This window comes from Dermacentor albipictus, chromosome 9 (genome assembly GCF_038994185.2).
Source record: "Dermacentor albipictus isolate Rhodes 1998 colony chromosome 9, USDA_Dalb.pri_finalv2, whole genome shotgun sequence".
Taxonomy (NCBI): domain Eukaryota; kingdom Metazoa; phylum Arthropoda; class Arachnida; order Ixodida; family Ixodidae; genus Dermacentor; species Dermacentor albipictus.
In genome coordinates, this window is record NC_091829.1 from 94,171,436 (window position 1) to 94,187,959 (window position 16,524).

The following is a 16,524-nucleotide window of genomic DNA, read 5'->3' on the forward strand; positions in this document are numbered from 1 at the left end:
TTAAAGTCCTCATCTGCTTCGTAAAAAGCAGCAAATTGAGTGAAACGTAAAATGCTGGATTTTTATGCCACAAACTAGACGTCCAGAACACGCTGTTGTTGCTTGGCAGCTATGGTATTGTGTTTCTAAGGAAAGGTCACGAGTTTAATTCCCAAATGGTAGCCACATGTCGACGGGGGTGCAATGCAAAAGCACCTGTGTAGTACTTAAATTTAGGTGCCTGTCCAAGAAGCCCAGGTGGTCCAAATTAATTTGTAGTGTCTCACTACGACGTGCCTCAGAATGATATTGTGGTTCTGGCACGTGAAACCCCAGAATTCTTTTTTTAGAAATTCTGGTTGGTAATTTGCATTATGAAAGTAAACTCGCATTGTTTTCGACTCCACCAATTGCAGTTCACTCTATCAGCTCAGCAGTAAATATCTGAAGCAAAAGGAAAATAACGAACTGTCCTGCTAACGAGTTGTCAAAGCACACCACAGGCAAATGCAAGAATTCTCACTAATTGCCTCTGCTTTGATTGCGTACACAGTGACCTGTATCTGTGTAACCCATTCATAAATTAAACTGCACATTACAGCGAAAACCTCCTGTTGCTTTCCAATGCCTCATTTTGTGTATACGGATGAATATGATGAACTATGCAGGATTCAGAAAACGTAATGTATGTAGAAGCATCTACTTTTAATTGGTTGTGTAGTATTTGATGCAGAAATTTTAGACAAGCTCATTTTGCTCAAAGAGACAAAGTTGCAAGTCCCGACTGTTAGTAGAAGAACAGGTGAATCACTGTGCCGGTATTTTCTGTGGACAAATCTAATTGCCTTTCTCTGGATACTTTCCAGTTTAGGTGTATTAATTTTAGTGTACAGAAACTATATGACATTAGCACACTCAAGGACAGGTCTCACAAATGTAGTGCAAGTTAAATGTTTGATATTAGTTGGTGCCAGCCACAGATACCTTTTGAACAAAAAAGTTTTCGTAATGCACCAGAAGTAATGTTGTTAATATGTGATGCCCTGTTAAGGTCGAACGTTATTGTTAAACCAAGATATTTGTGCTGTTGAAACCTAGTTACGGGGCTGTAGTTAAGTGTATAGGGAAAAAGCGATCGGTGCTTTTTTTCTCTTTACTGTCATGCAATCGATTTTGTTTGTATTAATGGTCATTTGCCAGTTATCGCACCTTTCGGATATTTTTGCTAGTGTGTGATTGAGCAGACCGTCATCCTTGTGATTACGCATTTCTCTGTATATTATGCAGTTGTTTACAAAGAATTAAAGTCAGTGTTATTTGTAATGTCATCGATAAAAATTAAAAATAACAGCGGACCCATTATTGAGCCCTGTGGGACCACTGATGTAACAGGCACAGGAGCAGATGGGGTGTTTTTGATGATGACAAATTGTGATCGGTAAGATAAGAAGTTTGTTATCCATGCAGTAGTGGGTCCCTTGCCAATCGCAGCTGTAATTTTGGCAGTTTTGTATGGCACACACAATCAAATGCTTTATTGAAATCTAGTAAAAGTAGGTCAGTTCAATTATGATTATTATGATCATGTACCACCTCTGTTAGCTGAGTGACTGTTGAAAAACCTCTTCTAAAACCATGTTGGACATCAACTAGAAAATTTTCTTCGAAATACTACGTGGTTAAGCGCTTGAGAATAATGTGTTCCAAAATTTTACATCATGTGCTGATAAGTAAAATTGGTCTGTAGTTAGACGGTTAGTGTCCCCTGACTTATGAACCTGTACAATTTTAGCTATCTTCCAATCTACAGGTAGGTCTGACGTCAAAAGCGACTTGCAGTAAATAAGGTCAAGATATTTATTATTACATTCAATATATCTTTTCAACAACTCATTCGGGATGTTATTGGGACCATTTGCTTTTTTTAAGTGTAGCTCAAGCAACTGCTTAAATATTCCAGAGTCATTTACTGCTAATGCGTCAATCGAATAAATACGAAAAATTCATCACTATACATTCCAGAGCAGCTGGAAATGCCCCCGTCGATTAGTGAATGTACCACACCACCTGCACTGTGTACACAATTTGATTAAACAGGCCCATCTCACCATCAATGTAGTAGCATAGGCTAAGATAAACCAAACTGTTCTCACTGGCTCAAATCACCACTCTGTTAAGCTATGATAGAACAAGCAGGTCTTGCAGGAGAGCAAAGCCTTCGCGGGCTTGGTGAAAATCCCCATCACCGGTGAGCAGTAAAACAACTCACACGTGGCAATACACGAATGTAGCAGGGTCAAGTGGCTGCAGCCAGCTGAAACAAACGCACAGACACACATGACAGTGCCATAATGTGTTTAATTTCAATCGAGGCTGACGGAGGGTCGTTCTTCAAGCGTCAGCGTCTCCTTCGGGAACAGCTGAAGCTCTTTCAAGGTCTTGTTGCCGTCTACCTCCGACAGCTGCAAACACATCAGAGAAGCACCAGTCATCACACCACTTACAACTCTAGCAGGCTGGCCAGTGCAAAAATAAAAAAATAAAGAAACGCCTGGTAGAGAGAGCATGTCCTTATTAAAGCTGAACTGTTTTGAAAACTATCCACAAAAGCTGTTCGGTCCGCTCAAGCATTCATCAGATCATCAGCTAGCTCTATATTCAGATTGATACATGTAAAAAATGAAGTGAGTCACTGAAAAATGGGTTGTGATGGTTCAAGAGATACACCTAATGGCTATCAAATCAATGGCCTTCGAAATTCTCAAACTCTAGTGAGTTGAAGAAGTTGTACTGCTGAAACATAATAAACATGATGGCTGTTGAAATGTTTCAGTAATGCGACACCACGTACTTGTAGCACCACCTTTGAAATGTGACAGCTGCCCGTCCCTGAAAGCGACCAGCTATGAAAATAATTCCAACATGTACTTCAAAAGCCCATTTGAATTGCTGTACGATTCTTAAATGTCACGCTAAATCACACTATATCTGGTTAGGTTATTGCCGTGTTCACACATTCTACGCGGAATGTTGTTGCATTCCTTTGGGCGATCCAGCAACATGATGTTGCACGTTGCAGCATTTTTCATGGTGCAAGAGAAGTGTTCATTGGTGCTGCAAGGAAAAAATGTTTACAAGAGAAACAGTTTCTTGATCTTCTTCTTCAGATGTCTTAAGTGCGGCACACTGCTAGTGTAAGCACACTGTTGATGAGGGTCCCACAACCACCGCTCGAAGGCCTTTGAGATTTCGATAGAGTTCCACACAAACCCCATAGAAATAACATGCTACTGACTCAACGGTCATTAAAAATGCTCATGTAGCAGGGCCTACTTTGTCACCGAGTCGATGGGTGATTGGTTCAAGGGCCTCCAAGAGGTCCGTGCGACTCCAATGTAATCCTCTTCAAGTGCATGGGTTCAGATCCCACCACTGCGTTCATGCCACGTAACCAAGAAATATGATGGACTGTATGGTTCTAGGGTGGATATTTACATTAGTCTCAAGAACTTCATAGTCCTAACAATAGCTGTGAGAACAGCCGGTTGTTGCAGGGAATGCGCACTCATGCACACTAGGTTTTTTTTTTTTTTTCAGGGTAAAAAAAAAATGCATGCAAAGCAATTTGAAGCGAGAAGAACATACAGCAGCAAATTCATTCTTAGGCATAGGCTAGTCATACCATTAGAAATAATTGCTAGTTGAGTACCTCCTATTTAAAATATACAACAAGCTTTGTCCTGAGTATATATTTAAACATATTGTGTCTGTGCATGGTGTTCACAGTGGAAATAAAAAGAAATGTTGGAAGTGATAAAATACGGATGAGGTAGCCGCCTCCGGTGCTGCTAATACACTTGTCCTCATATTGTCAGGATTTGCATAAATAAAGCGAAAGTATGAATTAAAATCCGTGCATGTCCGCGCCAACTATGATGCAGTAAGCATTTAGCCACAATAAAATTTTAACTGAAATGGTAGAAGCAGCTCAAAAGAAACCTCAAGTGGTGTGGGTAACAAATCTATAGTAATGAGACTTCTGGACAATTCTCGATTTAAGGCCACGAAATGCTTCATAATGAACAAACCATCTCATGGAACAAGAGTCCTCTGGAATGACTTTCAGAAATGCATATTGCTTTCAAGTAAGCAAAACAATCCTGAAATCACTTTTGTGAATACCATTCCACTTTTATGCTGGGATACACTGCATGTTTGAGCGGCTCCGATTATCCAAAATATAATACAGTCAACTCTGGTTACAACGGACCCTGATCATAAGACAAAAGACGTCCGTTTTATCCGGAGTCCTAATATCCGAAATGTCTCACTTGCGAAACTATTGTCGCAATGTTGAACTCTGTTGCAAAGAGTGAGCGACGAATGTCCAAAGTAAAAAACAATCAAAAAAGTCACAGTTTCGCCCGAAAGGTGAAGCATTGATTGCGATAGCAAGCTAGCAGACAGCCATATGAAGTAAGGATAGCACCCTTATCGGCCGTACCAACTCGTAAACGTTCGCTCGTTAACTAAATTGACAAGCATGGTGTCAGCGCACAAAGCAAACACAAACACGTCACACTGAATGACCGCGGGCACTCAGTGCCAAAACGCCGGTGCGAGAGAACACGGCATTAGCAGCGAGCGAAGTGAGATTCGTCACATTTATCGCTTCAACGCAAAGTGAGCCCCGACAGCACGCAGCACGCACAAAGCTACGAGCCGCCGGCACACCTAGACTCTGCCTTCGATGCAGACCGCTCTCAAGATGCGGCCGGGTGACCGCGCCCACCTGGCACATGCGCAGTTGCAGCCAGAGTAGAATGCCGACCCCCTCGATCCCCTCCCCCCCGGTGCCTCGCAATGCTAAGATGGCAAGCTTCCTCTTCGCTTCCGTCCCTCTCGTGCGGGTGAAACCGAGCTGCAATCATCATGTCCCCTCAAATGCTTTTGATCGCACACACAACGTAAGGTGCGCAGCTATGGCGTTATCACCCTTGGACTTTATACGGAACCTCACGGAAACGATGACACCGACACCAGAAATGTGCTTGGAGTGTCCGCATAATTTAAACAGCAATAAAGTTAGCATTTGATTGCAATATGTAGTTCATCTGGAACCGCAATGTACAAACTACAAAGAAGCTAATTCCGGATATTACTTCGGTTTGATAATCACCTCATTAAATATCTAATAAGACGTATTAGTACTATATTATGCTCGTAAGAGTTTTGTAGCCATCAGTAGAAAGAGATAAGTGTTACTGCATCTAGATTAGAGCTGTTGCTAACTAGTGAATGTGGTGAAATGGTACATTTATAATGTTTTGTCTACTCCAGAACTTAAAAAAAAAGAAAGAAAAAGAAAAGAAAGCTACATAGACACCAGGAATTGGATCCATACGTTCTGTGTGTGGGAGGCAGTGACGTTACCACAACACCAACATCCAACAAAGAGATGGCAGCTTTCTGACGGACCTTTTGACACATTTAAGGCACGTTTAGCTGCCTTTGCAATGCTTTTTTGGGGGATCTCGGCTTGTTAGGGTATTTTTCTCCTACGTTCTGGGCAAATTCTGCACAAAGCTTGGCTCTCTGACAAATGCTGAACCTGTGGTTACTGCTAACAGTGCTTTTCTTTTCAAAACTGCAGGTGATCAGTGTGTTGAGCAAGGAGGTTGGTGTCAACATCGACGTGGAGCACTCGCATCTTCGACAGCATGCAGTTGCTGTAGTTTACTCCTCGCACATGCCTGCAGTGAAAAATAAGCGCAATGCGGCACCGGTACCATTAACGTTCCTGCCGCCAAGGTAGACATAGCTGCTCCTATTTTTATGTAAGAACTACCTCCGCATCCTGTGTCAGTTGCGCTTGCCAGAGCAGCAGCAGATGATCCACATTCTCAGGTGGAAGTGGGCCACCGGTGTGATGAAACGTCTACATTTGTTGCATTTCTGTGCTTACATTTAAAGGTGCACAAGTTACTATGCATAATTATGCTATTAAAAATAGGTTTAATGCAGCAGCATCTTTCAAGCCTTCTCGATGACGTTGCATGGGTGGTCAATCAGACTGCTCGCCTGAGTGACATCACTTTCCCACAGTACGTAGCACTGGAAGGGGCGACTGAAAATGCAGGGGAGTGATGCTGCAGCAATCGTTAGCGATGCCACATGTTTACAACCTTAAATAAATTACACGCTTTATGCGAACACTTAAATCTGTCTCTAAATGCTCAGATGAACTTACCCTACCGACTCAGTATGACTGCACGCAGTTGTTGAAATCGTTTCAAAGTCCATTTAAAGAATGAATAAAGGTTTCAAGGGACAGAGGACCCCGTACTGAAAGAGACATCAGAGAGGGACAGAAAGGAGTACTCACATCTCGTCGGGGCCACGAAGCCAGCAGACGGTAGCGTTGCGTGGGGTAGCCGCAGGAGGCCACGTACAGCATCAGCTGGCTGAGCGGGGAGCTGGCCAGAAAGCGCCGTGTCAACACCTCACCCGAGGGTAGCCGCACCCGCAGGTGTGTCACGGGCTCGTTGTTGTACCCGTCCTCGGGTGGTTCGGCGGGAACGAGTGCTGCTAGGGACTCCAGCATTGCCTGCATGCATGCAACAGGAGCATGTGACCTGTAGACTGATGACAAGTTGTACTGCAGCAATGTCCTAATGGCACTGCCAAAAGTTTACATGGCATGGCGTTTGTGGAAAACCTAAGGTGCAATGCAATTTGTGCCTGCAGTTATTAGAGCTTTAGTTTGTTTACGTAGAGTACAAACTCATTAAAACACCGAGGGATGGGAGAAACACCTAGGGACTGGACTGACTAATTGGTTTGATCCTTATACAGTCGCCGACCGTTTATTCGGACCTCACGGGGACTGCGGAAATGTCAGAATAAACAGGTGTCCGAAAAAGCAGATTAAGAAAAAAAAAACGAAATCCTTTATTTCCACGCACTTATTCGGGCTCCGCAGTAGGCTTGAAAAAATCGTGAGTGTGCCATTGGACGCTGTTCCGTTTACGCACAATCAGATAAGCCTGAATCTTGGAGAGGGTCGTACGGTCGTACGGTGATGCGGCTGAAAGCACAGTCACTGCTTGTGCACGCTCCGCATGCGACGGCAGCGTAGCACATGGTGTGCCATATTCCGACTCGGAGTCATCGTCCGGCGGTGCAGCAGAAACCTGACGAATGATCTCGCCGTCGTTGAGTTCTGCGCATGTCAGTACAGCAGTGTCAGCACCCGTGAAACTGTCAAATGAGACGGTGTCCAGAATCGCAATGCAACCACTGCGCAGGTCGCGGCAGAACATTTTCCACGTCAGTAGGGAGCACATCGGAAGCCGACAAATCCTAGGCCTCCCGGCACCTGCTTGCCGGCATTCCCCAGCGCAGTCTGCGTGGGCACTGTCGGCACCGTTAGACACTTCACGCGATGTTTCCGTACGCCGCGTTGGATCACCGAAACCTCGACACAGCACACAAAGCAAACACCACCGTGCCGACACCAGTCGCACAAACGATCGCAGCGTTGTGCGTGAAAGAAACAAATCAGCTGCTGGATTGTCTTGACATGGCTTACTAAGCTGAAACCGGAACTGGGGCGCTATAACGTAAAACTATTCCAAACTTTTCTATTCCAATTCTGCTATCAGCTCTCCACAATCGGTCAAAAACTTTTTTCGACCACCCGCACTTCACCTGTCTGTCACGCGACGTCGCGAAAACCGCGATACCTCCCCATCTGATATGATGTGTACACACTGATTATGCATGATTTGACAGAAAAAAGAAAAACAGTTATTTCTGATTCGACCCCTTTTCGCCATTAGCCCTTGGCTATTGGTAAAAAGTTTTCGGGCTGCACCCACTTCACCTGCCTGTCACGCGACGTCACAAAACCGCAAGAACTCACCGCGTCAAAGTGACGTGTACGCGATAAAGATGCATTAATATGCCGAACAAAACTGAATTTTCTTCGGAATAGCCGCAGGCTGCCCCATTCCGAAAGGAATAAAAGATGGCTGCCGCCGATCGCTCAGACGCTGGCTACTCGCACCTGCTGTAGAGCATGGGTGTATTTGCGTATAATAAAACTTACTGCGTGGCCGTGTAACGTTTGCGAGCACTTTCGGCACGTTTACCCCTTCACTCTGCCAACTCTTCTTTGCTGAGGGTCCATTTTAGCGTCATTCTTGAGCTTCCGTTGCATGCCACCGCGATTTTTGACCAGCCACCCCAAGCTAAGTAAGGGAAAGCCAACCAATCGTAGACGCTGGCACCACCCTCTTCATTCGGTTATCGATTTTCAGTGCAGTGGCTCGGCCCCATCGAATCCCTCTCCACTTGAGCGTTCTCCTCGCTTTTGTCAGCCAATTAGATACGACATGCCGCTCAGTGTAGTGAACGTTATTCGTTTTTCAAGCAAACAAAAGTGACCTCCTATGAGCGAGGAGAGCGTTTGATTGGTCTGTTCAGACAACCCTAGGGTGACCGCCCGGTGCTTGCGTTGGTGGTTACGCAAATTTGACGTCAGGAGATTGGAATAGAAACATATTGGAATAGTTTTACGTTATAGGGCCCCTGCTGTACGGCTACTCTATCGAACCAGGCAGAAACGATGATGAGCGGGGATTCCCAGTAGCGCCACTTCGTGGGGCAGCAAGGAGGCTCCGTTCAAAACAAAAACGGCGTTCAGCAAGTCGAACTATGCGCCGGTCAGAGTCGGTGCATGATGCCCTCGATCGAGTTGGCTCAAGGAGTGTCTGAAAAATTAGACGAGAGATTGCAAGGTGTCCGAACTTTCGGCAGTTGTTATACATTATGGTCTATGAGGAGAATGGCGGTGCCACGAAGCTGACCGAATAATCGGGCATGTCCGAATTTTTGGAGTCTGGAAAATCGGTCGGCGACTGTACATGCTTTTGCACTTTCCATACGTGCTAGAGCCACATTGTCGGGTGATCCCTTTCGGAGATAGTTTGACTTTTGCGAGACTTGGCAATGGATGCACCGATGTATGCAGCCAACAGTGCTCTTGGCACGGGGGCAGAAACGCTGTCGGCAGTGTACGTGAACACATCATACGTGACAGGTGCTGCTGCGAGAAAACACCGAGGCACTATGAGATGGCAGCGAAGGGACAAAAGCTGGCGGCGGTTATGCAACGTGAAGAGGCGTAGGGAACTAACAATGAGAAGCCAACGAACCACGAAGGAAGAAAAAAGGAGGCTAGGGGGGAGCCCGGAAACAAGTCGGAGCTTTCCCCAGGTTCAGGGGCACTCTCCTCTTTCTGTCGGAGGGGACAGTGAGGGAGCTGCCAGAAGCTGATGGCACTTCTCAGGCGTCCGCCACTGCGTTTGCAGTTTCGCACAGGTCATTGTATGAGACGAGATGTGCGTAATCTCGTGTCATATAATCGAGATTTTTAATGCATTGCCTTGGGAGTTTTCCGGGACTGCACTAATCCGTCATAAAACTAGGGACATCGTAAAATCGGGGGACCTATAACCAGGGTTTCACTGCATCTGGTTCACCAAAAGTGCGTGTTACATGATTAAGTCGTCCTCGGATGCGGAATTGGATGTTTCGCCACATGGGAGGTTGCACGATGAAAAGGCTGTGGGTGTCTTCACATTTAAAAAAATAGCCCCTGCTTATGTTTCAGGCGAGACGGGAGCATAGAAAGCTCACTGCGCCAATGTATACAGTATGTACAAAGCACAAAACCTAATGCAAGGTTCGTACAGAAACTCCAACGCAAAATTCAATGACAATTCAAGGATTTCCAGTTTGCTGAATGCCGAAATTCAAGGAGACTGAAACAGACTTCAGTCATAATAAATTAAAAATAGTCAAATCTCCTTCTTAGCTTCAATTCTTTATAGCTAAGCAGCTATTAAATTGCAAACCCATTTCAAGCTTTTCAGGTGACCTTCGAAAGTCGAATTCCCCATTTGAATGATGTCAATCACCTTGCCACACATCAAAAAAGTCACTCAATGAGGATGAGCATTGTCCGGCTTCGCCCAAAGATACTCCTCATGTTAATGCCCAATGGTTGAAACTTGCTTTCCCCCAGGCCTAAAAAACAGAGACATGTTGGCTGCAATGTAGACCAGTTAGCAAAACAACAAAAATGCTGGCACGGCTTGGACACTTGATCCGGCTTCGTCTAGCACCATGATGGCAATGGCCGTTTAAATGAGTCTGTCACCAGTGGCTGTGGACACGCTATACTGCGATTGCTTAATGAAACTCTCAGAAGGGAATATAAAGGATAGTTTCCCTAAAGACACGGCACAGAGCCAATGTGAACTTTGTTACTTTAATGTTCCGTTGCCCCCAAAGCCAGTTTTCAAGGAAATCAAGGAGCGCATTTCTTTCTAAGGAATTTTAAGGGCCCTTGAATCTCTTTTTCCAAATTCAAGTGTTTCCAAAGATTTCAAAGAGGTATGAACCCTGCCAACGTGAACTTGGAATGAACTCAAACACAGTGCTACACGACAAGTCATAGGTTGCCAGGCTATAAATTTTGCTGGTGCTTAGTCGACGACTGCGGAAGCAACCAAAGAGGAGACTGTTGGCAGTACAACACATCTCTGCCCCGTGCTGATAGCGTACAGCTCAAAAGTGAAGCTGTTCTCTGATGCTGTGCCTAAGGGTGAATGAAATACTCTCAGGGCATTAAAGTGAGATGCGGCAGGAATGTTGCAGTTGAACACCCACGTAGGTCTTGGGCAATGACGTACACACAAAGCAAGAAAAGCCTCGTGAGCATTGTGCGTATACAGGGTGGTACAGAGCTCCCTACAAGTGACAGTGCAGCCAGAAAGTGCGACTGCACAAGCCACAAGGTGCTAGGAAATGAATTTCGAGACAACAGCAACAGTTAAGTCAATTTCCTGCCAGAAGATCATGCACTGCGATAATTTGGAGGGCACTTGAGCTTCCAAGAGTGGAACGCTTAAAGACCCCTTACTGCTTTTCATGCTTCCCGGCAACTGCAGCTTATGCAACCGTAACGTTTACTGGGAAATGCTGGCTGTGAACGCTATGCATGACGGCAAGCTTTCTGGTAGAAACGCAGCCTCTAGCGTGGGTCAATCTCCTGTTATTGCTTCGCACTTTTAATATTTCAGTCTGAGAAGAGCTAACATAAAGGACATATGCTGTCGGTGTTTTTTTTCCCGTTAAATTTCTTTGCGGGCTGCCATTCTCAAATTTCGAGGAATAACTTTGTAAAGAATGAAAGAAAAAGTATGAGCCACTTCGGTGGTAGAGGAGTGGTTAAGTATGCATGTTTCAGAATTTGTTTCGAAATTCTTTTTGCCAAAACGACTTGCAACGCTGACGCAGGACGCAGACGCGGGATGCCGACACCGGATTTTCTGCGACACAGGCTCCTTAACGCTTTCGCGTTAATAACTCAAGACCCACACGCATCTGTGTGCAGTGTCAGTACCAATGCGTCCATGGCGTATGAGCTGAGCGCATGTTAGAAAGAGGCTGCAGGTCATTCAAGAATAATTTTTTTTTCTGAAATATTCAGACCCATATTTATTGGGATGGCCCTTTACACAGGAATATATATGGTATTTCTTCAAGAAACCCCGAACAAGGGGCTTGAGACACTGCTAACCTTTTGCAGCTCCTCCTGGTGGAGCTTTTCGTCCCGCTGCAGCGCCTTCAGTCGTTCTTCTTCGGTCTCCTTCTCCAGTTGCGCCTGCTCTAGCTTCTGCCGTTGCTTGTCCTGGGTACATGACGATGATGATTAGTGGCACAAACTAACTGCGGGGGATAGGCCACGAACCGGGCGGTAATATGACTGAAAAATGGAATAAATTAGTTAGTAAATAAGTAATAAAAAAGGGAAAATAAATGAAATAAAGTAGTGTATAATAGCGTAGTTAGCCTTGCCTAGATAGGAATAGTAACACGAACTTATTAATAAAGTACATAAAGAAAAGGATAGACGTAAAAATAAGCAAGTTAAGCTTTGACTAATAATAATATTAATGATATTATAACAGTGAATTTGCGTTTTTACTTTCTGAATTTTCTAATTCTTTAATTTACTGAAGCAGAAATAAATCAATCGTGGAAAATGCAAAATATAAATAAGGCAGTCTTTTCGTGTCCCAGAGGAAATTATAAATGGCTCGCCAAACGTTCCTGTGGCTGCATCCTAACATCACCATGCTTCGCTCATACTTTTTTTTTTTTTTTGCCAAGGACAACAGGATGCGTAAACACTAGATCAGGAATGAACAGTGGGTGTTTCATAGATATAGGCCAAGCAGCAAGCAAGAAACAAACAAAGGCACACATAAACATAGAAATTTCTTGAATGTTGTCACCAATCCTACACCGAAAGGGCCTCGTCTAATCAGAGTGACTAGCAATGCAAATACTGTTCGTCAAAGAATGGGAGCGTTAGTAATAACTGTGGGATGTACTGTTAAACGTGTTCAGATTATAGATGGCTCAGAGTTCAGATTCGACGACCGATGGCTGAGCTCACTACCATTGATATTTTAATGTTGCTTGTGGATCTGGGAATAAGTTCGCCTCATAAAAGAGTTAACTCATAACTCACACTTTTGGCAGTCTTTTGCTCTTAACAACATGACAACATGTGGCAGCACTTGTACCACAATCTGCGCAGGCAAGAAAGAAACAAACAAGAACTGTACTTTTGCAAACCTTCTCAGCAGGCAAAATGTTAATGTAGCCACATTTTCAAAAATTACATTACAATGAACGTTGTTCAAAGCTGCAGTGAACAGCAGCGAAAAGTCTCAAGGCAGTCTTGTGCTCTTTCTTTAGTACCACGCCTGCTTTTTTACAATAATGCAGCTTCTCTACATAGTACCAGTAGTTTCTTTTTCGTATCAGTAATTTGTCAATCACAAATGGGAAGCATATGACCTGTATTTTATGCCCCCATGACACACTCTGTGAAGACTAGCAACTCTTCCGAGAACTACAGAGGATAATATAACTTGCACAATGCATACAACTCATAGAAGACCCACTCGCTAGAATCTGCTATGACGGGGAACACAATGGCACAGTGAAAGACAAAAAGGTGACAATCGGGAAATCCAGCAAGAACACATGTGGCAACACTTCTGACACGAACCGAATGCACCAGACACGGTGACAGGCGTCTGTTACCCACCTTCTCCTGGTCGGCCTTGAGGGAAGCCACGTAAGCCGCATCCTGCTCCCTCCGAACCTGGTCTCGCGCTTCCCGCTCTTCCTGTGAGCACGAAATAACAAATTGTTATCTTCAAGTGCACCAGAACATTCAGGCAGCATAGGACAGATTACATTCGACCGATTGAAATCAAGCGCTCGGAAAACGTTCGGCTGTTTCTTTCAGAGAGCTCGGAGGCGCTCTCACTCTCAACCTAAAACCAAGAGTTAATGGAGTTCTGGTCAAGTGGCTCCTGCAAAAATGTAAATTGAATCTCATCTTGCCAAACTCCATTATTCAGGCTGCGTACGCAATTATTCGCACTGTCGCTATGCCTTGTCTGTCCCTGAAAGTAGGTTTGAAAATGCAGAAATAGTCAACTCTTAATTCAACCATTGCGGGAGTGCAATATTTGGTTGAATTTTGTGAAAGATCAAATTACCAAACAGTAGATATATGAATGAATTCAATTTTTTTTCATTGCTTGAAGATGCCTGTTGCAGTCCGCAGACTACTTCAATACGGTATTACAATAACTATACGTCAGCGTCAGTCACTGGCCAAATGAGCTTAACACTCCTGCTCTGAGGTCCTGAAAACACAAATTTCTCGTTTTAAAGCTTTTAGTAACCCTCCCCCCCCCCCCTCCTTGCACCCTTGCACACATGAAAGGGGGCTAGAAGGATGGGGGGAGGGGGGGGGGGGGGTCCTGAATTAACCAAAGCAGCACTTTTTTTGTGTTCTAACCAAACAAGTTTTTGTCCCATAGGCCCACAGTAGTATGGTTTCTTACTGGGGCTTTCCAGTGCGGTCAAATTAAGTGAAAAGTCGAGTTAACAGGATTCAACCGTATTGCTTGCACAAAATTTCACCTATGATAATGCTTTTGGGAGTTAACATGAGGTTCACTTCTAAGTGCTCTTTTACAATGCCTACTTCAAGCAGCACAGCATGCAAGGGAGAAATGACAGAGCTTGGCAAACACTCCTTGTCATCAGACCAGACACACTGAGCAAAGCTCACCTCTTCCCTGCTCTCGCTGGCCATCTCGCTGGTAAACACTTCAACCACTTGCATGAGCCTTGTCATGAGATCATCCAGCTCTACATTGCCTGGAGGGTGAGGAGAGGGTAACAGAAAAAAAATCAAAACCAGATCACGCATGCGTCATTCTCTTTTTTTCTTTTTTTTTCCACATTACATGTACAGCTTTTTGTAGGAGGCTTGACACATTTATCAATGAGCCTTCTCGCAATCCTTACATGGCAAGTGCATGAACATACTTCCATCCTGGCACCCACCACATCAAGCTTCCATCACTTGTCTTAGAAGCAAACGTCTGATCAACTGGCACAGAGGAGAGGCAGACAAATATGCTGGTTCTATTCTTTTACAATGAACTACAGTTAATGCCATGGTCAATGCCAATCATGTCCGTCACACTGACCGTGTGGCATGGTCCTTGTCCCTTCAGTCTCGCTGTACTACCACTATGTTTAGTACACACCGCAACATGGTGCAACCTCTCTTGGTAAGACGGCACAAAAGCATGGCAACAGGTTATCATCCTACAGCCACAAAACAATTTAGACAAATATAATTCATCCACTACAGATCTGAAAGGTGAAATGAATACTTTGATAAGCAATATCCATACAGCATACCTCATTTCAAAGCCGAGTGGAAAGGCACAAGAAAATTGAGCTTTTTCTACTTCTGCACTCCAAAAACTTCTATTATAGGGCATATATGCTGTCGTTGATCGATATTCTAAACATGGATGGAGCTGCAAAAATTTCCCAATAATTAGGCAGTCTGAAAAAATTAATCTCGATGGTGCTGGTTTGTTTCCATTTCACGTAAGAAATTGAGGGAGGTCCTTAGAATAAACCGACACAATGAACTTCAGTGGATTTTCTCTTTTTGGCTATGTTATACATAGCTTCAGCACACCAACATGAACTAATCTAAAATAAAAAATCATGACTAACTACTGGGCTACTGACTATACATTTTTAATGCTGAGCATGTGGTATATGCTTTTGATCCTAGATACAACGATGTAGTACTTTTCGGAACAAATTCCGTTATATTGCCCGTCTAACATCCGTAAATTAGCATTCGTATCATTTGTACGCCCTCAGCTCGAATTCGCGTCCCCTATATGGTCTCCCTACCATGAATACCTAATCCACATGTTAGAAGCCATCCAAAACCGAGCTAGTCGATTTATTTCCCGAAATTACAGCTACCAGTCAAGCGTTACTCAAATAAAGCTCGACCTTTCACTTCAATCACTGAGTAGCCGACGTGACATAGCCCTCCTGTCCTTGCTCCATAGATATGTTCACCAAATCAAGCCACCAAACTTGCCACTGGAACGCGCGTCTTGCACATCACGACGACTTTATAATGATTTAAGCCTCACTCGCATTTATGGCAACACTAACGCATTTAACTTCTCGGCTTTACCACGAGCGATTCGGTTATGGAATTCGCTTCCTAATAGCACTGTCGCTCAAATGAACAATGATAAATTCAGACAACTACTGAACCTACAGTCTTCATCATAACAAATACATTCATCTGTACATATGTCATGTCATATGATACGTGACTTTCTTGTTATTGTGGTTTCAATTTTGTTTGCTTTATGTACTCGCGCTATGTACGTTATTTCGCGCAAGTGTTACATTGCCTTTTATGTTAGAGTGAATTGCCGTTTTCATTCCTTTCCCGATAACGCTTTGTATTGATTTAGCATTTTTTTTTTTAACACTGTTTGGAAGCATGTGATCATTACAAACATTTTTAGCTCTCACATTTTTTAGCGCTCATATATATGTTTTCTCTTGTCATTTGTTCAATGACGCCCCCCTTACTCAATGCTCCCCTTGGGGCCTGTAAGGTACTTTGAAATAAATAAATAAAATATCACACACTTTGTTGCATTGAGGTTTGTTTGTCTCAGTTGTACAAATGATGCCACCGCATTCCTAAAGTCCTCCTGTTCCACTACACTTTGCGTATGTGCATTCGTGAAGATATTACTAACGATTTTAGAAAAAACATGAAGCAAAGGAAAGGGCAAGCATAGTACAGTCAGCAAAAAAGTATCACAAGCTTCCCGTTATGCTGCAGCAACTTGACAAATGATAAACGTTTATTTTGCAAAGTTCGCACAAGGCAATCCACTTCATACTGCGTTTACAAAGTCTGTTATTTTTGCCTGACATATGCTGAAGAGCGTCAGCATTATGTGACGCTCGTAGGTTGGTATGGCTACAAACGCTTATTCATGCTCGTGCACTCTGGCATACCTGCAAAAAGTATCC

At 43.9% G+C, this 16,524-nt stretch overlaps 2 protein-coding genes across 5 annotated transcripts in view; one reads left to right on the forward strand and one right to left on the reverse strand.

Annotated features, from left to right (window-relative positions):
- The window catches only part of LOC139049498 (tRNA pseudouridine(38/39) synthase), a 31,477-nt gene extending 25,226 nt beyond the window's left edge, over positions 1–6,251 (forward strand). The window contains exon 12 of one of the 3 annotated variants that reach the window (XM_070525011.1): positions 5,633–6,245. In XM_070525011.1, the coding sequence (XP_070381112.1) occupies positions 5,633–5,748 (116 nt within the window). In that variant the 3' untranslated portion in view covers positions 5,749–6,245. Of the gene's footprint in view, positions 1–5,632 lie in introns of all 3 variants that reach the window. The other 2 variants (XM_070525012.1, XM_070525013.1) reach the window with 2 other exon arrangements.
- LOC139049495 (FAS-associated factor 1-like) overlaps positions 2,320–16,524 on the reverse strand; it is a 59,124-nt gene continuing 44,919 nt past the window's right edge. The window contains exons 14-18 of one of the 2 annotated variants that reach the window (XM_070525008.1): positions 14,213–14,301; positions 13,172–13,252; positions 11,630–11,740; positions 6,365–6,586; positions 2,320–2,441 (exon numbers count right to left, since the gene is read on the reverse strand). In XM_070525008.1, coding sequence (XP_070381109.1) covers positions 2,343–2,441; positions 6,365–6,586; positions 11,630–11,740; positions 13,172–13,252; positions 14,213–14,301 — 602 coding nt within the window. In that variant the 3' untranslated portion in view covers positions 2,320–2,342. Of the gene's footprint in view, positions 2,442–6,364; positions 6,587–11,629; positions 11,741–12,560; positions 12,648–13,171; positions 13,253–14,212; positions 14,302–16,524 lie in introns of those variants that run through there. The other variant, XM_070525009.1, reaches the window with a different exon arrangement.